The 24,799-nt window shown below is 50.9% G+C and overlaps 2 protein-coding genes across 12 annotated transcripts in view; one reads left to right on the top strand and one right to left on the bottom strand.

The window, feature by feature from the left end:
• Positions 1–917: 917 nt before the first annotated feature.
• Positions 918–10,464, top strand: KCTD19 (potassium channel tetramerization domain containing 19). 4 transcript variants are annotated; one of them, XM_015873807.2, is made up of 17 exons: positions 918–974; positions 1,603–1,899; positions 2,408–2,552; positions 2,891–3,082; positions 3,697–3,819; positions 4,576–4,768; positions 5,435–5,595; positions 5,736–5,839; positions 6,125–6,267; positions 7,459–7,542; positions 7,671–7,767; positions 8,045–8,678; positions 8,820–8,882; positions 9,224–9,427; positions 9,672–9,826; positions 9,936–10,037; positions 10,331–10,464. In XM_015873807.2, the coding sequence occupies exons 1-17, from the start codon at positions 954–956 to the stop codon at positions 10,427–10,429; spliced, it is 2,817 nt and encodes a 938-aa protein (XP_015729293.1). In that variant the 5' UTR covers positions 918–953; the 3' UTR covers positions 10,430–10,464. The 4 variants fall into 4 exon arrangements, with proteins under 4 accessions (XP_015729293.1, XP_032303063.1, XP_032303061.1 ...); XM_032447172.1 differs by having other exon boundaries at positions 7,656–7,767; positions 9,320–9,427; XM_032447170.1 differs by having other exon boundaries at positions 7,656–7,767.
• Positions 10,465–10,622: 158 nt separating this feature from the next.
• Positions 10,623–24,799, bottom strand: part of PLEKHG4 (pleckstrin homology and RhoGEF domain containing G4) — a 72,447-nt gene continuing 58,270 nt past the window's right edge. For 3 of the 8 annotated variants that reach the window (XM_015873800.2, XM_015873802.2, XM_032447167.1), the window contains 9 exons: positions 18,884–19,770; positions 17,214–17,463; positions 16,777–16,866; positions 16,265–16,489; positions 15,473–15,643; positions 15,081–15,294; positions 14,387–14,503; positions 14,040–14,303; positions 10,623–13,722 (listed from right to left, as the gene is read on the bottom strand). In XM_015873800.2, coding sequence (XP_015729286.1) covers positions 13,394–13,722; positions 14,040–14,303; positions 14,387–14,503; positions 15,081–15,294; positions 15,473–15,643; positions 16,265–16,489; positions 16,777–16,866; positions 17,214–17,463; positions 18,884–19,770 — 2,547 coding nt within the window. In that variant the 3' untranslated portion in view covers positions 10,623–13,393. The remainder of the gene's footprint in view (positions 13,723–14,039; positions 14,304–14,386; positions 14,504–15,080; positions 15,295–15,472; positions 15,644–16,264; positions 16,490–16,776; positions 16,867–17,213; positions 17,464–18,883; positions 19,771–24,799) is intronic. The other 5 variants (XM_015873805.2, XR_001557649.2, XM_015873804.2 and 2 more) reach the window with 5 other exon arrangements.

Below are 24,799 nucleotides of genomic sequence, written 5' to 3'. Positions count from 1 at the left end.
AAACTCAGCGGGAAGGCGGCTGCAGAGGCAGAATGAAGGGTGGGAAGCAGAAGCAGGCAGCGTGCAGCCAAACAACTCCTCTCTGTGGCAGATACTTATAGATAAATAGTGCTGGGAATGGGTGAGAGATGTGGAAAGGATGGGGTGGGATGCTGCTGGCAAAGCAACAGACAACAGGATGAACGAGGAGGTGTTGGTTGCCCGCAGTGTCTTTGAAGGGAGGAAAACGAGAAGGCTTCTGAAATGCCCTGCTAATATTGAGGCTGAGCCCTTTGTTCTGTGGGTCATTTCTAGCAGAGCTGTGTGCTGCCATCACGTGAGCACCCACCAGATGGAAAAGCAAGTTTGGGGCTGGAATCACACAGACACAAAAGGACCGTCACGATGATTCCCACACAGCACTGCCCATAGATGCTCTCAAAGCACTGAATCTCTTTGGCATCAAAGCTTTTAGAGCAAGAATGGATCCAAACTACCCAAGCTGATGAGGGCAACAGTGGCCATGCAGCATCCAGCATAGCATGGCCATGGTTGGAATATACCCAGCAACATGACAAGTGGTTTAGTGGGAGCAGAGTCGGGTGTAGAATGAGAGCAGAAGCTGCACAGCACAGCTTGGATGCTTCACTTCCACACAGCTCCATTGCCTGTCAATACAAAACCCCTCCTCTTCATTCAGTCCTTTCAGATGGAGAGGCATAACCCCATTGGTGCCATACAACACAGCCCCAGAGCACAGATGCTGCTCCCTACATCTAATTATACATCATCATTAAAGATGTACCAGCTCCTAAGCTCGCTCAGCTGCCCCCATTCCAGCCGCATTCCCATCCCATCGCAGTGAGCTGTTTTCCCATCCCAGCTCAGCGGATCTGACCCCCCTGTAACGCCCCCCCTCCATTATCCGCTCCCCCCCGTCCCCGCCCGTTGCTGCCGTTGCTCGGCCGGCCGCCATGGTAGCGCAGAGCCGCGCTGTGTGTCCCGGCCCGTTCCCCTCCCCTGCCGTGCTGGGCAGCCCCATTTCATGATGTTTCGGTGCCAAAGAGCCGCTGCTGTGCTGCGGGGCGATGCTGGGGCTGTGCCTGCAGCGAGGGCTGCGGGTGGTGCTGCCCTGCTCGGCTCGCACCTCCCTTACCTGCCATTCGCTCCCTGTCCTCTCCCTGGTTCCCTTCCCTTGTGCTCCCAAATTGCTTTAGTTTTGTAACAAGCTGCTTCGAAACCTATTACATCGATGCTACCTCAGAACAGAAAAGGAAATAGAACCAGGAAAGCCAGAAAGGCCACCAAGAGCATCAGCCCCACCACCAGCCCTCGCTATAGGCCACGTCCCTCAGGGTCACTTCCACTCTCCTCTTGACCACCCCATGCACGGTGACCCCCCCCACCCCCCTGGGCAGCTGTGCTGATGCCTCACTGCTCCTTAGTATGAACTGCTCCCAGTATCCCACCTGAAGCTGCCCTGGTGCAGCTGGTGGAACCTTTGGTTGGAAAGGCCAATGGGAAATGCAGAGTCCAATGGAACATTAGAATAAAACGTTGTGTTGCTTCAGCACTTAGAGGTTTGTTCTCCCTTATGATGCGTTTTCCTTTTTCTTTTTGAAGGGACCAGAGAGCGCTGCTGAACCTCCAGAAGAAGAGTCCATTAATCTTAACGTTGGCGGGTGGTATTTCTCACTCCCCAGAAGCAAAGTCGCTCAGTTTCCTGACTCTCCATTGTGGAAAGAGGCTTCTGTCCAAGACTGGTCTGACAATCTGAGGTTATTTATTGACCAGGATGGTTTTGTATTCAGGCACCTTCATTATTACCTGCAGACTTCAAAGCTGCCTTCTCTCAGCTGCACTGAATTGAACTTACTGTACGAGCAAGCATCAGCTCTGCAGCTGACACCTTTAATACAGGTAAAGCGGGGTGCTCTGGGTGTCTCATGTAGATGTAATTACTGTTAAGAGATGGTCCGTATTCATTTCTTAGCACCATCTGTATGAGGATGTGATATCAAGGAATGCATGTGTGCCTTTCTCAGTGCTTGTGATGGTGCCATCAGAACTCAAGTGCTCAAAAAACAGTTGGCTTGTTCTGGAACACAGAAACAGCTCTCAGTGTAGTTCACATCCCCATAGATATTCTCCATTCATATCCCTGTAGATATTCTCCATTCACATCCTCATAGATATTCTCCATTCATATCCCTGTAGATATTCCCCATATTCACATCCCCATAGATATTCTTCATTCATTCTGTTCCTCCAGCTAACTTTAAGTATCACAATGTTAGGAATGGGATCTGTGTCTGTTCTTGTCTGAGCACAGCATTCCATGGCATGCTGTAGTAGATGTGAACTGCATCATGGCATGGACTGGACTCCTTCCCACAGCTGCATAGAAAAGCTTTATGTATTTTAACAGCTTTTAGACGATTTGAAGGAGGATAGTTCACGTGTCCAACATGCAGATACACCAATAGCTGGAAGAATGCCTCTGAATAACTGGAGAACACAGAAATGTGCCAACAAGCCATCAGAGATCCCCCCTAGGAGCCCAGTGTTTGCAGGTAGGTGTCCCAGACCCTTCCCAGGCTCACTAAGCGAGGTTCCTCTGCTGGGTAACCCAGAGTGAGCCCAGCTCACAGCTCTTGGTTATGGCAAAGCTGAAGGGATTGGAGTTTTTTGCTGTGGTTTTGCACATGTCACACCATGGGACCATAGAACAAGACGTGTAGCTCTTGGCAGGGTAATCTGGGCTTCAGCAGATGCTTTTCACTCTGTGTGTAGGAAACTCTATAGAAGGGACTTAAGAATTATTTTTCATTCCACGGGTTTTTGCTAGACTGCTGCAAGCCAGAAGTTCCATCTTTAGCTAATTGTTTCTTCTCTGCTTTTCTTCACCCAGGGTTACATGACAGAACTCCCCTTGGGCTCGTGGATACGCCTTTACTCGATACAGAAGAAGAAGTGAATTACTGCTTTTTGCCATTAGATTTAGTGAGAAAATATCCAGTGCTGGTTAATGATGACAACTTGCTGTGGCTGCTTGAGAACGCGGCCCTGATCGAATGCGACTACAGCGAATTCCGCTTCATAGGTAACTCTTCTTATTACTGTGATGTCTTAATCATCTTTAATTAAACCATTTCTCCCTGTCTCCAGTCAAAGACTGGAATCTTTTCATGCCTATTGGTTTGGTTTTGCTGTCTGTCAGTTGCAAGAAGCAAAACATGCACCAAGTGCCTTCTGGAGTCTCATAACCCCAAATGACCCACTTATGGTCCTACTTATTTATCCCTCATTAATCGAACGGTTTGCTGAACTGAAATGCATTATGGCATCAGGAACTGGAACTACTGTTGCCATATGGGAAAATACACATTTAAGGGCACACCGGGATGGAGGTATGTCCAGGAAAACCAAGCCAAACCTCTATCATGAATTTCTTAGGGTGTGATGAATAAACAGAACTAACCTAATTCTGTGGTCACCCAGTTATTTGTGCTCTGTTTTGTCTCCTCCAGCACAAGCCTCATTCACAGGCTATCATTTTCAAAGGCATCATTTCACGGCGTGCTGCCTATTATCTGCCATGTTTGTCTGTATATAGAAATGGGGATGCTGCAGGATGTCACAAGAAGCTCTATTTCCAGAGCTGAGCACTGGGCACAGGACGATCACTTCACTTCCTGTTTTGTGTTTCTTTTCAAGTTAACTTTCTCCGCTCCAAGAAGATGTTGTTGCCTGATGATTTCTCCAACATCGATGCCTTGGAGGAGGAAGCTTTAGCTTTAGGAATCCCTGAACTTACAGAGGCTGTGAGGATCTATAGAGGTAATACAACGTACATAGGGGAACTTGATAGTGTGAAACAGGAATGGTATAAATACAGTCAACTATGAACTGAAATCATATAATAGAATCATAGAATCACCAAGGTTGGAAAAGACCTACAAGATCATCCAGTCCAGCCTATCACCAACAGTTCTCACTAAACCACGTCCCTCAACACAGTGCCTAAACATTCCTTGAACACCTCCAGGGCTGGTGACTTCACTGTCTCCCTGGGCAGCCCATTCCAATGCCTGGCCACTCTTTTGGAGATGTAGTATTTCTTAATGTCCAGCCTGAGTCTTCCCTGGTGCAATTTGAGACCATTCTACTTAGTCCTAAAGATCAACTCATTTGCATAGACATTTGATCAGCTGGGAAGTCATAGAATGGTTTGAGTTGGAAGGGACTTTAAAGGCACTCTAACCCTGCACTGAGCAGGGACACCCACAGCTCCATCAGTGCTCAGAGCCTCGTTCCCTGACCTTGGCTGTCTGCAGGGACAGGGCAACACCACCTCTCCAGGCAGCCTGTGTCTCACCACACTTAGTGTAAAAAACATCTTCCTTACATCCAATCTAAATCTCCCCTCTCCTAGTTAGAACCTGTTTCCCCTCGTCACAACAGCCCTTGCTATAGAGTCCATCCACTTCTTACTTCCCTAAACACTGAAAGGCCGCACTCGGGTCTCCCCGGAGCCTGACAGCAGCCGTTAAGCAGCATCACTCGGTAACGAACCCCTCGTCCCCTCGGTTGCAGGCGGCGTTGCGGGGCGTTGCGGGTCGGGCGGGCGGCGCAGCGGAGCGGGGCAGCGTGCGGCGAGATACAGCATGGCGCTGGGGCTGCTGCAGCACTACCCCGATTCAGCACTCGGACAGCTCCTGGTGGGCAGCGACCTGAGCCGGCACCGCCTCCACGTGTGCGGCAGCGGGGTCCTCTTCCAACACGCCAGGTAACGTGGGGACAAGGATCTGAGGCTGTCCCAGGGGATGGGAACCCGTCGGGAGGGTGCTGGGATTGGTGATCCCCCGCGGGGTGGCTTCCCGATGGCTTATAGTGCTCATCTGCCTCATCCGAACGGAACGCTGTGAACATAAAGTGACACCGTATGGGATAAACTTGATATCACGTAGGGGTTTTTCATGCTGAATGTATTCTCTCTGAAGTACCTTAAGTAACAGAATCGCGTATCCTGAGTTGAAAGGGATCCATGAGGGTCTTCGAGCCCAACTCCCACCTCTGCACAGGGCAATCTGAGTGTTAAACCATAGATTTCAGAGCACTGCCCAAAAGTTTCTTCAATGCTGGCAGCTGTGAGGCCATGAGCACCACCCTGTGGAGCCTCTGCCAAAGCCCAACCATTCACTATTGCAACTTGCCAATAATCAACCTGAAATTCTCCTGATGGTTTAATCCACTCCCTCATGCCCTATCACCAGTCACCAGAGAGATGAGCACTTCCCTTTCCACTCCCCTCACACCTTTTGTCCAGCATCAATTGCAACACAAACGCACACTACCCCATCTCTAAAGGATTATGGAAAGGCAGCAGGATGGTGGAACACGTAATGACCTCCTCCCCCCGATTAAAAAAGATATGGCTTCTCCTTCTGGATAGGAACTGGTTGGGAACTTGCCGACTTCCCCTCACTGAGGATATTTCTGAAATCCAAGAGCTCTGCGCCTACTTGGACAAAGGGGACCTCACCTACGAGCCAATGAAAGAAGCTTTAAAATGCTATCTGAAGCAACAGATGCCATCAGAGGGCGGAGATTGCAGTAAGTCAAAAATCTCTTCTATTTTAAAACATAATGAGCAGTTTTACCTGAATGCAGTTAATGAAGATCTTTTTCCCTTGGCTCAGTGCTTCAGGCTGTAGGATCCTAATCGTCCCCTTTCCATTTCTTGCTGTTTCCAGATGCAGAGTGGACAGCAGAGGTGTCAGTGTGTACACTGCATCAGATTGTGAAAGTTTACGTGGGAAGTAACTGGTATGAAACTTACTTACAGACCTTGCTGAAGGTACGGATAACTGATGGAGCTGCCTTAAGGCATTAATGTGACCCTTCCTAAGACAGAACCTATAATTCTATGGTGACTGAGCTACATTTCTAATAAGAGCAAATATTCGAGTTGTTTTGCTCTGAGTACTCTATTAAATATGTTCAGGGACCTGTGGCAAATAAACCTGACTTCTTAAGAAAGCACTTTCTGGGTTAATAAGTCACTGGGCTAATAAGATCAGCAGACCTGATGGAGCTGGTTCAATGTTCTTCCCACTACCTTGATGACTCTTTATTTCTGCAGTACCCGGAGCTGCTGTCAAATGACAAGAAAGTCTGTTGGATCACTTATGGTCAAAGTCTTCTAATCCACGGAGACGGGCAGATGTTTCGACACATTCTCAACTTTCTAAGACTTGGGAAACTGATTCTGCCTGCGGAATTTAAGTAAGAGTGAATTGACGGCTTTCTGTTATATCAGATGGTTGTAGGGCATATAAATACTACCCCAAAAAAGGCAGAATTCTATTGAATTCTGAAGCAAACTGTTCTGTCTAGATGTAAGCCGTTGGTATTTGGAGGTAATTGCGAGATGAGTTTAGTTCATCTATTTTAATGAGAGGTGGAGCAGACCCTTGTGCTGTGGTGAAGGCCACAGATCTGTGCGCTGTGCACACTGCTAGCAAAAGGGAAAATGTTTTTTTATTTATGGAAACCATCGCATCGTTCTTCAGCTGTGGGGTTTTTTGGCTGGTTGGTTTATATTATATATACATATGCATATACCGATGCCAAAGTCTGATTTAGTTCATCTGAAATATATTTCGTTTGCACCCTCTACTGGCATCTCTGTTTTAATGCTGAAAAATCTCTTCCAAACCCACAGTGGTATAGCTGATGTGGTCAATTTTAGCTCAGTTAGCTGTTGTATATTTTCTCATTCTTTTCCTCAAAGTCAACAGAAACATCACACTGGTGGCTGCTTTGGTGTGTTAATCCCTGTTTACTTTCATGGCTGACATCAAAGTCACACAGGAAGCTGAATGTCAGGCACCACTGTGCAAGCAAACTAAATATGTCTGGGAATGTTCCTGGTCCTCTGCAAGGAGTCCTGGTGGGCCAGACCATGCCTGGGAATTGTTAGAAGGGCAGCACATGGGATAGGACCAACTGCAACGCCTACGGGTTGGTAGTGAAGGAATCACATCCCAAGGCTGAGAGCATTTCTGAGAGTGGAGAATTTATTCCCATCTGCGAATGTTCATTATGGGATTCCCTATGGAAAATGCTAGGATGAGTTTTCAACAGGAGGAAAGCATTGTGCACATCACACAGCAGGCTTCTCAAAATCAGGTCTTTGTCTTTCACACCCATGGCTAAAATAAGAACAGATATTTTCACTTAACCAGCAGAGGGGTAATAGTGTAGAAGTCAGTGGTACTTAATGCTAAGATTCCCATTGCTTTCAATAGAATCAGACTTTTGATAGGCTTTTTGTCCACAGCGTTATAAGGAAAATCACCCCTGTCAGCGCATCTTTTGTGCACTGCCTGCTTAAGCTTCCAGAATTTATATATAATTGGATAAGGTATTTGCTAAGATTATTCAGTGATTTCGCTGTTCATTTACAACATACAGAGAATGGCCTCTGTTCTGTCAAGAAGCAGAGGAGTACCGGATCCCTTCCCTTTTGGAGGCACTTTATCACTGCGATGCGTACAGGTAGGTGAAGTATTTCTTTTGCTTTTCTCCAGTATAACGTCCTTTCCTCTGACTTAGTTTGTAGTTTGTAGTCTGATCTATCAGCAAGGCTCACATGAATCTGCTGGTCAAAGTTATCCATTCTCTAGGTTATGGATCCAAAACAAGGAACTGAAGAATGAGGATTCTTTTCCATCTAGAGTGCCTTGGAACAAGGAGCGTGAGTTCAGCAAAGACCACAAAGAGGTATAACTTTCACGAGGCATTGCCATAGAAAGCTTTGGTGAGCATTCAGTGGTGTGAACAGAGGTGATTCCAGACAGCACAGCATCAGTGCTGGATTGCCAGGGCAGGGCTAAGGCACAGCAGCAGGCATAGGAGTGAGAAAGTATTTCCAAAGATGAAGAACTTGGTTCTCAAAGGCTTGTATTAGAATGAATCAAATATAGCTCTTGTTAGGAAAGGCAAGATCTGTATTTCTTTCCACGAGGAACAGGAATAACAGTGCTTTGCTCTGCTATAGGTGTATTCGTGTGCAGCTGTGGGTTCCAGTAATCATACTGATATACAGAATAACATAAAAGATCTGAAGGGGAAGAGAGACAGCAATGGGGGGAAGGCAAAGCCTCCCAAAATGGCACCACAGAGTGGGGGCACGAAGCGAAAGAATGCAGCTGAAGGATACGATGAGTCCTCACCCAGCACAGCAAAATCCAGCTTACGTTTGGAAAGCCCTCCAAGGAAGAGAGGAATGAGAAGCAGTTTAAGGAAACAAGCAGAAAATAAAGACTCATCCATCGACATCCTGAAATTACTTTCCCTGGTAAAGGAATGGGGCACGCTGAACTCCAAGAGACGGGATTCTCAGCATGTGGAAGTAGCTGATGGTTGTGTCACAGGCACCGTGCCTCCACACGGCACTGCTGAGCAGGATGGAGCTGTCAAAGCTTCTATTGCTTGTTCTGCTGGGAAAATGAGCTTTGCAATTCAAGAAAATGAGCCCAAATGTGGGGCTGGAGAAAAGCAGCTGGGGCAAAATGTGTCCAAAGTGAGTTTGCCAGTTACTCCAAGCACTGGAATGCATCAGTTCAACACCATCAAAACGACTCTCCTAACAGGAAAAAGCATCTGGAATGTAAACAAGGAACCAGCAGAAGGTAAATGATTACTCTCTGACTGTTGTTTGCAAAAAACGAGGGGAATATTTAACTGAATCACGAGACGTGAGATGGATGCTTAGATCCTGCTGCTGAACTGGACCAATGGTCTCATTGCTCTCCTTGTCCTCCTGCTCATAGGAAGCTTTCCTGGTGAAGGAAGAGACAGGAGCTTGCAGTTGGAGCCCATCCGTAAAGCAGGTGGTAAGTTTTAACTGCTGGCAAAGCAAGGTCATTCATCACAATCTGGTGCTGTAACCGTAGCAGTACAAGGAAGATTATTCCTTTTTTCCTATAGAAAAAGAATCCTCTTTCATAACCCCTGAAAGAATCCTGGCCTAAATGGTGCTCGGTTTTTGTTACGCTGTGTATAAGAGCTGCAATGTTGCGCTAAAGGCTGTAAATGATTTGATGTTCAGTTTGTTGTTTTCTGTCCGTTACTGTTTCGCTTTCCCTCACAAAGGCCAAAATAGGGCAGAACTTCAATAAGATCCATTCTGTGGTCACACAAGAGAACAGATGTGTGATCTGCTACTTCTACATAGGCTTTGCTACAGAACCAAGGGATGGCCAACGTACCAGAGCTCTCCAGGAAGCTCACAGAAACGTGGGAGCGATCCTGAAAGTCCAACATCCTCCAGTTATAGGTAGTGATGGCTGTCACACGTGGCACGAAGAGAGCATCGTTTACAGCACTCTAATGGGTGGCATCCAGCTGGAGAAGTCAAACCCCCAGGGGCTTCCCCAAGGTAAGGAGATGCAAATGGCTGCAGGGCTGCTGGTGTTACCTCTGTAACTAACCAAAAGAACAGGAAGAAAGCCACAGATCAACAGCCTGACGTGTATTGACACCAAGCTCAGGTTTGAAAACTGACTGCAGGACTCCTTGGGCAGGACAGGTATTAAAGAAGCCAACAGCTGGGTGACTGAAATGTGAAATGCTGCAACCACATCCCTTTTTTCCTGATGGTTTTGTCCATGTGTTTCTTGCAGACACCATTTTCCTTCGCTTTGCCCTCTCCCACGAAGAGATGTTCTACGCCAGGAAGTGCCACTTCTTCCTGACCGATGTCATCCTGGACTCCATCAGGCAGAAGGACCCCAAGGAAATCACGGCCAAAGTCATGACCCTTGTGAACAGGCTGTGGGTAGGTCCGAGCAGAGCTGTGCCTCCACTGGGGTGACAGGGCTTAGAAACTCGAGACCGAACTCTTCCCACTTTGCCCATTGTTATGACCACGTTGTGTTCTGGTTCAGACCCAGCAGATCACACCCAAGGAGTTTGTTGGTGATCTGCTGAGCACAGAATACTTCAAAGGGGACAGAAACATTCGTGAGCAGCTTCTGAAGTGGGTGGAGGTAAGTTCCACTCGCCACAAGGTGATGCTGTAGGGCTTCTTAATACTACTGGCTTTCCCCTTGAACTGATTCCCCTGCTGTTTGCTAATGAATTAAATAAGGCAGGGGCTTTACGACACAGATTGGCTCCTATCACAACAAGCCTTCATCAGAGTTAAAAAGCATGCTGCTAATTTATGAGACGTCCACAAAAGAAGCAGGTGGACTGTTCTGGGGTGGATAAGCAACACGGGGCAGAGGAGGTTGCGCAGCCAGCGAGGGACTTAACCCCACCTCCATCTGTGCTTTCCCAGTTCACGCTGCCCTTGGCACGGAAATACAGCTGCTGCCTCCAGTTGCTGATGCAGAGAGGGTTTGCTCGCTCCGTCTCCTCCTTTACCTTGGGAATGTAAGTTTACAGGACGTTAATAAAAATCCTTGAAGTGGGTACAGTTCTCATCTGGGCTCTTATCTCCCCCCGCATCCACCACCCTGGTAAGATAGCAGTGTTTCAGTCTCCCCCCAGCCCTTGCAGAGGGTACCTGGGTGCCCACGGCACAGCTGTTCCCTCGCAGACTGAAATCACCATGCCACACAGCAACAAGATTCACATAAAGAAAATAACCTTTATTAGACAAATCAAACCCTGAAAAAAAACCAACCAGCATCAGGTAAACATGAAGGTTTTTGTCTGTGGGTTGAGTTTTGGTTGTTTTTCCAGCAATACAGAAACCTTTGGAACTGAAACATTCAGCAAGTTTGGGCTTTTGTTTTTTTTGCCTTAGTAAACTCTTCCCCTCTGGTGACATGAGCCATTGCTGCCTTGAGAGCCCCCAAACCTTGCATTAACTTAGCAATGGTTTTAGAACAGTAACTTTTCAATGCATTCCAGTGCAACCGTTCCTCACACAGTTTCATATACAAAGGTGTCAGCTGTGCTCCAGCTGCCACCTACAAAATAAGTTTTGTTTAAAAACCAAAACAAGACACATTCACCTCATTAAGCATAAACAAGATTTTTACGTACAGTACAGGTATTTCCAGAGTCGAGAGGAACTAGTTGAGGGTAACGCGTGGTCTGAGTTTGGCTGCTCACAACCCCTGCAGATGGCCCAGCAGCAGCCTCAGGTTGCTGCTGCTCAATGAGAACTGGGCCAGCAGCTGCACAGAGGAGCTGGGGGGCGCAGCTCAGCCCCCAACACGCAGCCCCCCTCCTCCCTGCCCACACCTCACCTCGGGGAAGGCACTTCTGCTGGGCACGGCGAGCTGGTGGGTTAGCACAGGAGAGCAGGGGGTTAAGGCAGAGAAGCTCAGCACCGAGGCACTGGAAGAATGGTCTGAAGAAAACAATTCACCGTAACAATGAAACTTGCTTTTATTAAAACAGGAGTGTTAAGCCAAGAAAATAAATTACTGCTATGATAGACATATTTAGAACATAAGGAAGGACGTTAAGCTCGAGCTCCAGGTCAATATAACCCTGAAACGGAAAGTTACTCTACTTTTCTTAAATATCTTGGTTTCTCTTCTTGCCCTTCCAAAAACTTTATAAAATGTGCAGCTTGCAGAACAAATAGGAACAGGGTCAATGTAACAAAAATCTGTACAGCACATAGCTTTAAAAATAATACATTTTTTCTTTCTTTTTTTTTTTTTTTTCCAAACAGCTATGTTACTTATTACTTATAAATATAGGGCTAACAAGTATCAAATGCCCGAGGTCCCATCCAACACCAGAGTTATAAGCGTAGCTGACAGAAACCTTCCCGGGCTTCCCCCCATCGGAGGGCAGCTTTTGTGCTGTCTGACAGAGCCCGTTTAAAGTGTAAAAACATCTTCAGAGATGAAGACTGTCTCCTCCTGCTGGTCAAAGGCCTGGGGTCTTCAGTGTGTTTGAAATGGCAATCAAACCTGGAACACAGCACCGTGCAATGGGTTAGATTGGCTTCACTCCTACGAGGTGGCAGGATCCACAGCCTGCAGCTCCCCAGCCTGGCCAGCTGTGAGTTTGCCAAATACTTTAAAGCCATGGTTTGACAGAGCTGCATTTTGGTGCAGAAAGAACATTTTGCTGGAGGTGCCTCAGTGGGAGGCTGTGTTCTCCAGGCTGAGAGCTGCCCTGTCCCTCAGGACTCACCCAAGGCCACGTACAGTGGGCCAGCAAACCCCACTGCAGCTGTGACTGCTTTAGAAGGTCCTGTCTGCTACCTGCCCCAAAAGGGGTTGGGATCCCCAGCCTTAACCTCAGTGGCTGGCACTGTTTAGGTCAGTACAACACCCCAACCTGCAGATCACAAGGCATGGGCTCCACCATCCGTCACCCTGTGCCTTGCACATTAAAGCCCTGATCCTGGGGACCAACATTTGGTGGTTTCCCCTCAGGACTTTCTGCCCACAGCCTAGCAGGCTCCTGTGATTGGTGCTGCCCACAGTTTCCTTGGGAGGTTCAAAGGAAACTGGGATAAATCCAGCTTAGGGAGAATGCCATGGACTCCCCCTCAAGAGAACTCAGTGGGACAAAAGGAAGAGCAGGATTCTGGCAAACAGCCACAAGAAACAGGTTAGTGGTTAGACAGCTGGGCAGCAATGAGAGCAGAGAAGCTCATTTGAGCGCTGACGCATGAATGAGGTGGTGCTCAACCTCTGCTACCTGAACATGGTTCTGCTGGTTTTGCTTCTGCTCCTTCAAACCAGAGAGGCATCAGACGTTATTTAAGGTGATGGCTCTGGCTGTGGGAGTTGGTCAACTCTAATCAGATCAATGAGAGCCTCAGAGGCTGGTCAGGAATGTGCGAGGAAAGCTTCTCAGGGGAAGCTGAGGGTGAGACTCTACTGTCTCAGAGCTCCTGACAAACGTGACCAGCACTTGGAGCAGCTGGAAAATCCTCTTTAGGGGCTACTTACAACAACTCCACTTCCTTAGGCCGTATACGTATGCAGAGGGGATCACACTATTGTCGAGGGACTTATGGTGGCCTGGCCTGCTTTCTGCAGAGGAGAGAAGCCAGCATTAGTACAGGGTTAGAGGGCAACAGCGTCAGGACACAAGCTAGTGGGAAGGGCGGTGGCTGAGAACCCTCGGGAGCTGAGAAGCAGTTACATCACAGAGCAACAGGCTGCCATTCTTCCCCACCGCTCCATCTCACTGCTCCCCACAGAAGGCCCAAACATCCCAGGGAAGGAGCTGAGCAGCATCTGCGGCACAACTCCACTCATTCAACCCCAGGATGTGCAGCATCCCCTCCTGACGCAGCCTCCAGCACTGCAGATCCTTTCCAGTGCATCTCCTCAGGGATCTCGGTCACCGAAGGTGAGGCTTTCACAATACGGGGGCTCTCGCCTGCCCCAGAAGAGGCGAGTCTCTGCATGAGGAAGTGTCACTTCCCCACAGCGACTCCCAGCCCAAAAGCAGCATCTTCAGTCCCCACGTGAGAGGCAATGCCTTGAACTGGGGAGGTAGTGGTGGGAACGGGCAGAGTGAAGAGAGTGCTTTGGCTGCTTGCACTTACTGCAGAAATGTACTGGCTGTTCGTGAACCGGGGTTTGCCCTCCATTGCAGAGCTGTGTTGTGAGCCCAGGGGCACATAGGGAGGTGAACCCATGTCTTCACAGAAGCTTTCTTGTGGGATGCTGGAGACACAGCCACTGTCGGAGCCGCTGGAGCCGCTGCCTGACATGCAGTGTGATGACTCGGAGCTCTCTGTGGCTGGGAAAAAACAGGAAGGTCATTCTGAGGACCACAAATTTGGCCTATGCCACCAGTGCCACGTGCACCTAGTAACAAACCCTCCTGCAGAGACACAGTCACACAAGCCCACAGGTAAGTCTCACTGCTATCTGGGCCACTTTAAAGCCACAAACACCAAAACACTCTAAGGAATTGTAATAAACAACACTGCAGATTGAACAACAGACAGCTTAGCTTGGGGCCAGCAAGCAGAGCTGGCTCTGCTATGACCACACAGAACAGAGACACCAAGGGTATATCCCCAGTGTGCAGCAGCATAGGAAGCCCATACGTACTCAGTGATGGCTGGCTGCTTGTCTCGTGCTCCAGCTCATCTTCCTCAATGCAGGGGCTGACATCAAAGGGGCGCCGGGGGGCTAGGACACCAGGCAGCAGTGCTTGGTCCAGGTACATGTGCAGATTGAGGGGACCCAGCAGTGAGGAGGAAGATGGGCCATATGCAACAGGAGTGCCGCCAGCAGAGAGCTGCGCCTGGGTCCTCTTGTAGGGGTTGGAATGGTCAAAGAGAGACACTGCAATTGATGCTCTGGTCCTGGCAGCTGCCACAAAACACAACAGAAAAGCCATGAGTGCCAGCCTGCTGGGCTCACCTGGAGCAGGGACAGGCGAGGCTGGCACCTACCTCTGCCTTTCATGATGTAGTCGATAGCACGGTCATTGATAGCAGCCTCACTGGGTTTGATATCCAGGAATGGCTTGTTGCCCACACCCATGGAGACCATCTCCCGCATGCGGATTTCTGCAGGGGAAGAGCAAGGTGTTCAACAGCAACCCACAGCCGCCTGCCAGGCTGCCCCAGCCCTCTCTGCAGGCATCCTGCTGCCCCAGGGGCAGGCTGCTCCCAAGATACCCCCATTCCATCTGCTCTCCCACCATTCCCCAGCCCTCAGGAGTCTCCACAAACAGTCATGCTTTGCTCTGGCCCCAGGGTCCAGTGCCATGCCAGCTGTGAGTGTCCTGCCAAGCAGGAAGCTTGAGGTGGAGGGGAGGGACTCAGCCAGCCTGAGCCAGGCAGCTGCCACTCCAACAGCAAGGCTGTGGGGAGAATAGTGAGCTTTTCACAAGCGGTGCCACTCTCACGGGGCAGGAAACCCATACTGACATCTCCCATTTCTCTCATGACACACAGACACACAAAGTATGGACTGCCATCACGGTTTCCAGGGACAAGGGGCAGGGAAGGGACAGCACTCAGCCAACCCCAGCACATGCTCCTGAGGCTGCATGCAGGGACACGGCTGCTTGCTGCACAAAGCTGTCTGGTAATAGGCTCCAAACCTACTCAGAACAGCACGAGCTGAACGGGGCTCCCGCACCTTTTGCGGCACAGACGCCCTGGGAAGGAATCACACCTTTATTGCGGGCTGCCTGTTGCCACAGGATCTTGGCAATGTCACTGGTCCAGGCCTGCTTGGTCTCAGCTGAGCTGGCCTGGAGGATGTAAGTGTCGCTGGACTTCCGCCTTCGGAACCAGATCTCAAAACGCAGGCCACTGTCCCCAGAGTTTTCCGTCAGACCGATGTCTGCAGTCTGCCAGAAAGAAGGAAGAGCAAAGCATCAGCTGGGGCCACACCAGGAGCAGGAAAGGTGCACTCAGAGGCAGGCAGGGCAGGGGAGGAAGATGAACCGATGAAAAGGGACACAAAACCTTCAGGGAGAAGTCCAGAGTCACTTCCTGCACAAGAGCAACCTACACAACGGCCCTTACCTTGAAGGAGCGCTTGTAGATATACACATCAAAGCCACCCTCGATCCTCTTGGGCTTGCTGAACAGGATCAGGTCCTCAAAGAGGAAGACGTGGCGCTGGCACTTCCTGCGGCCCAGCCAGATGGCAAACTCGTCCTGCCGCACCAGCTGCCCCTGCTCCTTCAGGTTCACCTGGCCACAGGGAACAGCCTGGTAAGGACCCAGCAGCCCTCCCAGCAGCAGGGAGCCCAGGGCTGGGCAGACACAGAGCACAGGTCCCATATGCGGTCCATAGGGGAAGAAGTGGCCACTGCCTGTCTCCTTGAAGAAGCAAGGACTGTGTCCCCTTGGGCTGCATGGCATTGCTAGTGGCTACATCAGGCCATAACAACTAGCTCAAAGCTAAAGTGAGAGCTGCAGCTTTTTCCAAGTGGCACAAGCCACTGACAACTTGCTCCTGTCACCCCACACCTCTGGGCTGGCAGCTGAAGGCACCAGCTGAAGGCCTCCTGTTGGAGGATGAAGTGAACTGACAAGGAAAGGATGCCCACCCAGCTGCCACCCAGGCACACCCAGGTCAGAAAGCAAGCACCTCAGTTCTGCTTGTGCTAAATCCATCTTCCTCCACCCTGAGCCCGCAGCAGATCAGGAGGCTGCCAAGCCCCATCCATTGCACCCTTGTCCTGTGCTCCAGAAGTCAGCACACTGACCACTACAGGGATGTGTCACACAACCCAAAGACCCTAAGCCCATGGTGGGGTGGGAAGAGAAATGCAGCTAAGCCCCCAAGCAGGAGAGGACACTGAAACATACGTCGCAGTCACGGATGGCATCCATGGCCAGCAAGTCATTTCCATGCCGCAGCTGGAACTTCACCATCTCCTCTGCTGCTCGGAGGTAGCCCAGCTCCTGCTCCTGTGCCTCGCTGCACTCCTTGATCAGGTCCTTCAGGAGCAGGGCATATTTGCTCATGCGCTGGATGGGTTTCAGCAGGTAGGAAGCCAGGTCCATCTTATCCCCCAGCTGCACCTGCTTGAACTGAAAACACAGCAGTGTCAGCAGCAGCTCAGCAAGGCCAGCCCCAAGGCCCTGCACAGGCACAGACACATCCCAAGCTGACCAGGGCCTCATCTTCCCAATAGGGCTACTCTGCTTACTCTGCAGGGAAACAGGATGGATGCTGTCATGTACTGGGCACCTTCCCAAAGCACTCACTGCACGGCTCTAGCCCCACGTACGCTTGTGCAGGGCTGTGCCAGAAGCCATAGGGTGCTGGGCAAAACAGGGCAGTGACCCAAACACCATGAGAAACCAGTAGTGTTTACCTTGAAGAAGGTGTTCCCGTGGCTGGCCAGCAGCGAGTCTGACTTTGGCTTGTTCTTGCTGTATAAGGCGTACATCCCAAACTGGTCTTTCTGCAAAAGAGATTTGTGAGTGAGGCCTGGGCAGGCCTAGGACCTGCAACAGCCATGCCCTGGGTTGGTTACTGCAGCACTTCTGACTCTCTCAGGCTGCACCAGAGCCTCCTGTCCATCAGGACAGGCTTTAAGTCCAGCAAGAGCAGGGGAATGTTCTCACCTTCCTTCTCCCACAGTAGCTAGGACTTTTTCCATCCATTTTTCTGTTCATTTCCCCTTGCTCATTACGTACCCCAATAAACACGTGTTTACCATCCCAGTAAAAACCATAGCCCACCAAGGCACAGCTGAGCAGCTAGGCTAATAGGCACACAGAAAGCAAGTGTGGAGGTGTGATGCCTTACGTGCCGCAGGAAGCAGTGGCTGACGCGCAGCGGGTGGTTGCAGCAGCTCTCAAGCTCCCGCAGAAAGTACTGACTGTGGAAGTCATAGAGTTTCTCCAGGTTCCCAAAAATGACGCTGCGCTTCCCCCGCAGGTCCTGGGGCAGATCCAGGCGCTCCATCTCAGGGAAGTAGCTTTCAATGATGTAACACAGCGACCTGACGTACTCCCGCTCCGTGGTCACCATCTCATCGATGATGTGCCGCAGTTTGCTGCAGGAGAGAACAGCTGCCCTGAAGGGATGCTGCAGCAAAGGGCTGTCCCCTAAGACCCTCCCCTGGGACTCGCAGCTCCTTTAGTACTGCCTAAACCCAGACCCACAGCCTTCTGTGAGAACTCAAACTTGGCAGCTAACCCAAGGAACTCTACAGATTTTCTGATCAGGAAGGGAAGCCCTAAGCTGGCTGTGGTCCTAAACCAACCTCAGCAGGGTCCAGTCCTGCTCCTGGACACAACAGGCTGCTCCCATAAATCACTGTGCTTCCAAAAAAAGGAGAGCAGAAACACCAGTGGCTTTTGCACAGCACTTCCTAGCACAGGTCACTCCGTGCACCTCTGAAGTGATTGAATTGCTCCTCAGTACTGGAGGTCTCCACTGCGAGGCAGTGCAGCACCAGACACAACCACCTGCACCATGTGCCTGCCTTCCCTGCTCCTCAGCTTTCCCTGCAGCTCCTTTGGCTGTTCAGAAGTCCAGACTTGCACATGCTGTTGCTCCGTTGAGAAGCACAGGGTCAGCCATCTGTCTCTGGTGCTCATCCCCTGCTGCGAGCCTTACTGACACGTGCTGAGCTCCTTCCAGAGAAGGAAGCAGAGCTGCTGCTGAGCAGAAGCAGCAGAGGAGCTCTGTGGTCCCTGCATCCAGTTCAAGGTTCTCACCTCTCACACCAGCAGCAAACTGGGTCCTGCAGAGCTGCACCCACCTGCTGATCTCCCCATCCCACTTCTCTACTTGGGGAGGAAGAGGAAGGTAAGGAGGACAGGAGCCCAGCAGCTCCCATTGCTGGAGTGAGACCCTTCAAACCACTCCTGCCTGGATCCAGCACATTGATGGAGGCACACAGACCCTTCCTGACCACCCTACCAGGACATCTTTATCCATTCCGAACTCTTTTTTTCTTTCTTCTATGAGAGCAGCTCAAAGACCTGCCTGGTGATTCCCTTTCAAGAACATCTCAGATCCCAGGGCTCTCCATATGGAGACATACTGAAGTAATACAAAAAACAGAATCCTCAAAGACAGAGAAGAGAAAGAGCAGAACAAAAGCCAGCTGTGGGTCACTCCAACAGAGATTACAGCCCTAAAAGGCAACTACAAACACCACCATACCTCTGAAGTAGCTGCCACAGAGTGCTAGAAGTGCCTCCCTATCAGTCTAGGTACAGCCCCAGAGGAGTGTGAGGGCATGACACACTGCTTCTGCTCTGCTGCAGCACCTGTGGCATGGGCTTTGTATGACCTTGAGTGCCACACTCCTGCAGATGCTCATCACCTGTTATCAGCAGTGCTCCCTCATCTCAGAACTGCTCTTTTCCTGCTTTTAGAGGAACAATGCTACAGAAGCCATAAAGGAAGACTAACCTCCCACGTTTCCCTTTCCCCCTGCAGTACTGAGCACTGCGGTCACTCACCTGCCCCAGCTCCTGGCCTCTGCAGAGCCACAGCCCCGCTGTCCCTCCAGCTGCCGCATCGAAAATGTCCTGTCCACCAGCTCCGTGCTGCTCACTTCCAGCCCCTTGATGAACACACCAGTGTTGCCATACCTGGCTGGCTCACTCAGCGTCCTCTGGCAACCTGACCACAGGCTCTCACCACAGGGCAGGTCAAAGCTTTGGGCCTTACGGAGCATCCTCTTGGGAGGCAGCTTCCCAGAGGTGGGAGTAGAAGCACAGGATGGCTTCATCTCCAGTGTTTCTAAGATGCTCTCCAGGTTTGTCTTCTCCTCAGGCAGTTTTGGTGACTTGCAGGCCCCGCTTCCAAAAGTAACTCTGCCAACATGAGGCCCGGCCCCGAGAGCAGCTTGGCAGGCAAATTCTTCCCCAGCACCAAAATCACCAGGGCAACTCAGGGATGGCGAGGGAGTTTTCTCTTTAGTCCACCCTGTGGAGCGACTGGGCCGGCTGTGGGACATGCCAGGAGTTCTGTCCCACTGCGGGCTGGGGGCAGCCCCCTCAGAGTGTCTGCGGTGGGACACACTGCCAGCCTCGCTGCCCACCTGTGGCTGCTCTGACAGCAGTGCCCTCCTGGTTCTCAAGGCGGCTTCCAGCTTCTTTTCAAAAACCAGCTTGGTCTCCTGGCATTTGGACCACGCAAATTTCCACTGCTTGAGCCCCTTGTCACTCTTCAGCTCGCAGGCCAGCTCCTTCATCTCCTGGAAGCGGGCATCACTGATGTCTGGGTGCTGCTCCTTGTAGTTCTCCAGGCACTTGATGACCCCGGCGCAGTGCTCAGCGGAGCTGCACTCCTCCATGCTGATGCAGGCGAGGTGTCGCATCCCTTCCAAGGCCCACTCGTACGCCTGCAGAACAAAAGGCAGCAACCAGTCAGAGGCACTCAGGGAAGAACAACCCCAACTCGGTGCCCAAAGTGCCAGACAAGAGAAAGGATCAGTGTGTGGCCAACGCAGTTCCTCAAGTGTGAGTGATGGGGGGGCTGCTATTGTCAATGGGGCTTAACAATTCAGCAGAACAAACAGCTCCTTATGCTGAAGGCTTCAGCTGTGCCGGCTGCTCGGCCACAGCCCCACTGCCACCGCAGTGCCCACACTGCTGGGCATGTTTGCCTTCCCTGGAGGGATCCCAAGGAAGCTGCTGGCAGGAATCTGCACACCGTGGTGTGGCCCTGCAGGTTATTTCTGTTGCTGCAGAAATACTGGGAGCAGTTTCACAAGGCTCAGCTTGTACAGGCTCAGCAGACACAGGCTGTGCAGGTACAGCTCTGCCCCATCAGTTGAGTGGTAGAAGTGGGATGAAATGCCATCACACTACCAGCTTATTTATACATCTAAGGAAGAGTGCCTGGCTGCCATGGCCCCACATACCCTGAGCTCAGTCCCAGGAATGAAGGCTGCAGCCTCAGACCCCCTGACAGTCAGGACTGCTGCACACAAGGATTTGCCTTGCTCCGAGGGCAGGCACTTCTCTCCAAAGCTGCAGCTGCGTGCAGTGCGTGCAGCCAGCCCCATTACTCATACAGAGCAAGGAGCTGCTTCAGAAGCCAGCAGCTGCACAGTGAAAACGCCTCTCAAGCAGCCCCACACAGCAGCAGCCCTTCATCCCCCATCACCAGTACAGGCCCCGGACCTGCCACTCACTCAAGTCCAGGCATTGTGCTGCTGGGGTCAGAGGGCTTTGCAGTGGGCAGATGAGATGCCAGATCCCAGTGGGTCTGATTTATCCAAGATCTGGAGGCTTCTGTATTCCCCAGAGGACAGCCTGGCTTTTATTGCCACCAGGAGGGCAGACGTCCCACGCAGGGCTTCCCCTAGACTGGGGACCTCACTTCCATTCTCAAATGGGAGAGAGGAGCAGTTTAGAAGCTGCTTTTATTTCTCATCTACAGATCTGCCTGCAACCTCAGCGAGAAGGAACAAGGGCTGCATCCCACACCAAGATACAGCCCCACCAGACCTCATCTTCATGTGCTATACTGTCTTACAGTCCTTGCCAGGAGCAGACAGAAAGAACTCAATCCCACAGCATTTCTACCCTCCCCAGTGCCTGTCACAGGCTAGTGAATAGCTCAGCTTTGTTCCCTGCACAATGGCAGCAGCCCTCCACACCCCACAGCTTGCCTGCTAACATGCTAAGTGGCCACCAAGGCTTTTTCCAGCCACGTCATCCGCTCCAACTGTCCCATTCAGCACATGGAACAGCAGCCCTGTCCATGGGCAGTGTGCCCCAGCATGCAGGGGAAGACTCACCACACAGGTAAGAGCATTGCTGACATCACTGTCATTACAGGCCACATAGCAACCCAGCCACACCACGATGGGCACTGAAGACATGGATCACTGGGGGAGTAAGCAGGGCCATGGCTTTTCAACACAGCTCTAAGTGCAGTGGGGCTCAATGCTCCCACTGAGATGTGGAACCAGGCAGGAAGAAGCCTCTACCTCAGCTTTCAATCTATGTCCTATAGACAAGTAGTTACTGCAGCTCTCAATCAGAGGGAGAAGAGAAGTGTGCCTCCTGCCTGCAGAGGGCTGGCCATGCACCTGCAGCACAAGGAGCAGCAGCAGGCTGTCCTGCTGGGCTCCTGGGGAGCTACTGGGCCACAGAACAGCCAAAGGCACCGCTGACCACACTTGTCCCTGCTTGGTTCATCATGGCAAAGCTGGCACCACATCGAGGGCAGAAGCTCCCCATGTCTGTCTCTGCTGGCACTGCACAAGTGCCATCTGTGCACAGAGGCCAGGGAAAGGTGCTTGGTCTGGCCTCCCAGCAGTCCCAGATCACACGTGAACCAATATTTGCTATCACTGCTTCCAGACTGAACCTAACACAAAGCCACCACATTCCTCCTGGTCTCTCAGCCCTAGACACCAATAGGTCCCTTTAGGCACAATGTAAGCAGGGACTCATGGCTGCAGACTGCCCTGTATGCCAGCAGCTCAGACCAACCCCAGTTAAAAAGCCATTTTACAGTGAAATATATCAAAAGCAAAGTTATCCAGAATGAAAACTTCCTGAAAGAGCTATCAGTCTGCAGACAGCAACAAGCCCACTGCTCTGTGAACCTAGAGAAGCTCCTCAGTTCCACTCACACTTTGCTCAGCCTCAATACTGACAGTGAAAGAGCAATGCTGCAGGACCTGCAGAGGGCAGGATGGTTAATTAAGAATATACTCCCTCCTACCTGCCCAGTGGGATGGAGCGGCTCCATGTCTCACCGTGCATCACCATCTTCTGCAGCCGACTGGGGCAGGGCCACCTCTGCAGCCCACGGCTGGGCTTGGCTATTCACAAGCAAATGTTGCTAGCCTAAATACCAGATCGAGGAGCCCTGGAAACCAGAGAGCAGGCGGGGGGGAAGGGACTGTGCTTCACACGAGAACTACTGAAGTGTGTGGAGGACAGCCTGCCTGGGTGCAAGCCAGGTCCCCTTTCTTTCACAGAGCAGAAACAAGAGAGAAAACAGCCCCACCAACCCCAAGTGCAAGCAAGATGCAAAGCAAGTTGCCACCCAACAAAGGAGAGCTGCGGAGTAAAGAGGGTATTCTCTTCTGGGTGTTGCAGTGCTTTTCCCATGTCTCAACACTGAGCCTCTGCTCACTTCTAGCAGGATTTGGGGCTGTATAAGCAAGCAGCTGCCCCTGGAGGTACAAGAAAGCATGCAATTTCAGATCGCAGCCTTTCAGCAAAGCCACCAGTTACAAGCAGAGGTTTGCTGTTACCCTGTCCCCCACCCTGTCGCATTTGTCTATTCCGCACTGCACGCAAAGTCCTGTCTGGGATTCATTAGCAGCAGAAAGCAGACTAACCAAAACCACGTTCTGCAGGGCTGCAGCTCAGCTTTAAGCACCCTCCTGAAAGACAAAGCTAAATGAACCCTGAGTTGCTGTGTCCCTGATGTCTCCCCCCATCCCCAATAGGGCTGACCATTAACATCACTAGTTTGCTTACACTAGCAAGGAAGAGTTTCAGTCCAGTATTTGCATTGCTGCCTGTTACCAAGTTGCTGTACTAACACCACAGGGGGACAAAGGGTGACGGGCAGGCACAGACTAAATCCCCTGGGTGTAAGAATGAGAGAAGAGGCAGATACCCACAGCTGGGCAAGAAAGAAAAAGGCATGGGGAAGTGGCAGCAGTCAGCAGGGATTACAACAGACCACATGGGCATCAGAGAGGGATGGATCCACAGGCAGCCTCAACTGCAGAACAAGAACAGGAGAAACTCATCAGAGAAACACACTTAGAAACTGCAGCAGCACTTCGGGTGAAGGTGAACAGAGCTCAAAGCTCTCCTCCTTTGCTCTTGGGCAGTTGCACCTTGACAAGACCAGGAGAGGCTAAATTACAGGAGAAGATAATTGGATGAAATGGGATTGTGCACAATTTCTCCTCTCTTGATGGCAACACAACGACCCAAAGGGCACTTGTGGCTGGTTGCTCTGCAGTTGGCAAGTGCTTGTGCTTCTTTTTACTGCTGCAACTGCCAAGCAACACCTAGCGTGGCTCCATTAGGAGCAGGCTGACTCAACTAATGAATCACAACAAGCCACAATAACCCTCGCTTTGCTGCGATTCAGAGCTTCCACAGAGCAATCTGTGCCAGACATGGTGTATGTGTATATTTATATTCACTATACTGGAAGCTGGGCAGTGAACACCTGAGGCCTGCCCTCTCTGCAGCTGCAGAGAACCTCCCAGCAGCACACAAGGTGCAGTTTCCCCCACTCTCTCCCCTTTCTGCTCCATGCCTTTAAGTAGATTCCTCACTGCTTATTTCTGTCTCATCAGCAGAGCTGTCTCAGCATTTAAATATCTCCTGAGCCCAAAGGACTGGGAATTAAGATTGCTCCCAGCACAGTCAGAAACTTTAACCTTTGTGTTTGCTACAGACCAGCCTCTGTGTTTGAAGCACTGTCCATCTTCTCATGAGCTCTCACCACAAAGCCCTTCTGTCAGTACAACTCTGCTTACCATCCCTTCTTACTAAAGAACAGTGCTGCTTCACAGCCTTCGTATCATCCTCCCTCCTTCTTGATGTCTCACTAGTTACTCAGTGTGTACCAGCTCAGCCTCACCCTTGGAGACTGCCAACAGCACAGCTGCAGTAGGGGCATGCAGCAGAGAGCTCAGCAGCGCTGTGCTATAGGAGCAAAGACAGCTTGTGAATGTGTGTTTGTGAACGTGCAACCACTGCCTATAGGAGAAGGAGGAGGAAAAGGGCAGAGATTTCATGCTTTTTTTAGCCAAGGGTAGAACTCCTTTTGGTGAGAGCTGCAGGCCAATTCAACACCAAACAACTGCAAGAGCAGTGACTCACTGGAGCTGGTGCCTTGCACAGCAGCAGCAAATCATTCTCCACTCTGAGACTGATGTCACCTCAAGAGGCTCCTACACTTCTCCCAACAGCCTCATCACCACACTGTGCAAATCCCCCTGTAATAGCCCCGCACTGGCTCCTGGTTAATGATATCCTCTATGCTCAGCTGAGGACAGTGAAACCTCCAGCACACCCTAAGGCTTGGATGGGGAGCATTGGTGCTTTCACTGTACTCTTCAATTCCCATCCTTTCCCCTGTGACTCACTGAGTCAAAGTGCTTCATTCTAAAGGATGTGCTGTGATTTGGTTGGCTGAAGGGAAGGGCAGGATGCCCAAACGGCCTTTTCCAGCCCTAAAAACAATCTGTGGGGACAAGAGGAGAGAGCAAACCAACCTGTGCATCACCATCCCACGGCACAGCTCCTTCCACTGCAGCTGAGCTAGGAGAAAGGCTCTGCCTCAGGAGATGTGGGGCTGAAACCAAACCCAGCACCAGCACATCTGTCGGGCCTCCCTCCTTCAGCCCCTGGTTTAAGGGACACACTGAGGCAAAC

Source organism: Coturnix japonica, chromosome 11 (assembly GCF_001577835.2).
Source record: "Coturnix japonica isolate 7356 chromosome 11, Coturnix japonica 2.1, whole genome shotgun sequence".
Taxonomy (NCBI): domain Eukaryota; kingdom Metazoa; phylum Chordata; class Aves; order Galliformes; family Phasianidae; genus Coturnix; species Coturnix japonica.
This window is presented reverse-complemented; position numbering and strand designations above follow the sequence as displayed.

Coding starts and splice junctions, on each gene's coding strand:
- KCTD19 (XM_032447170.1), top strand. CDS start 954: ATGGTAGCGCAGAGCCGCGCT. Junction 5,596..5,735: donor ATCAGAGGGCGGAGATTGCA/GTAAGTCAAAAA, acceptor TGCTGTTTCCAG/ATGCAGAGTGGACAGCAGAG. Junction 7,543..7,655: donor TATCACTGCGATGCGTACAG/GTAGGTGAAGTA, acceptor TGCTGGTCAAAG/TTATCCATTCTCTAGGTTAT.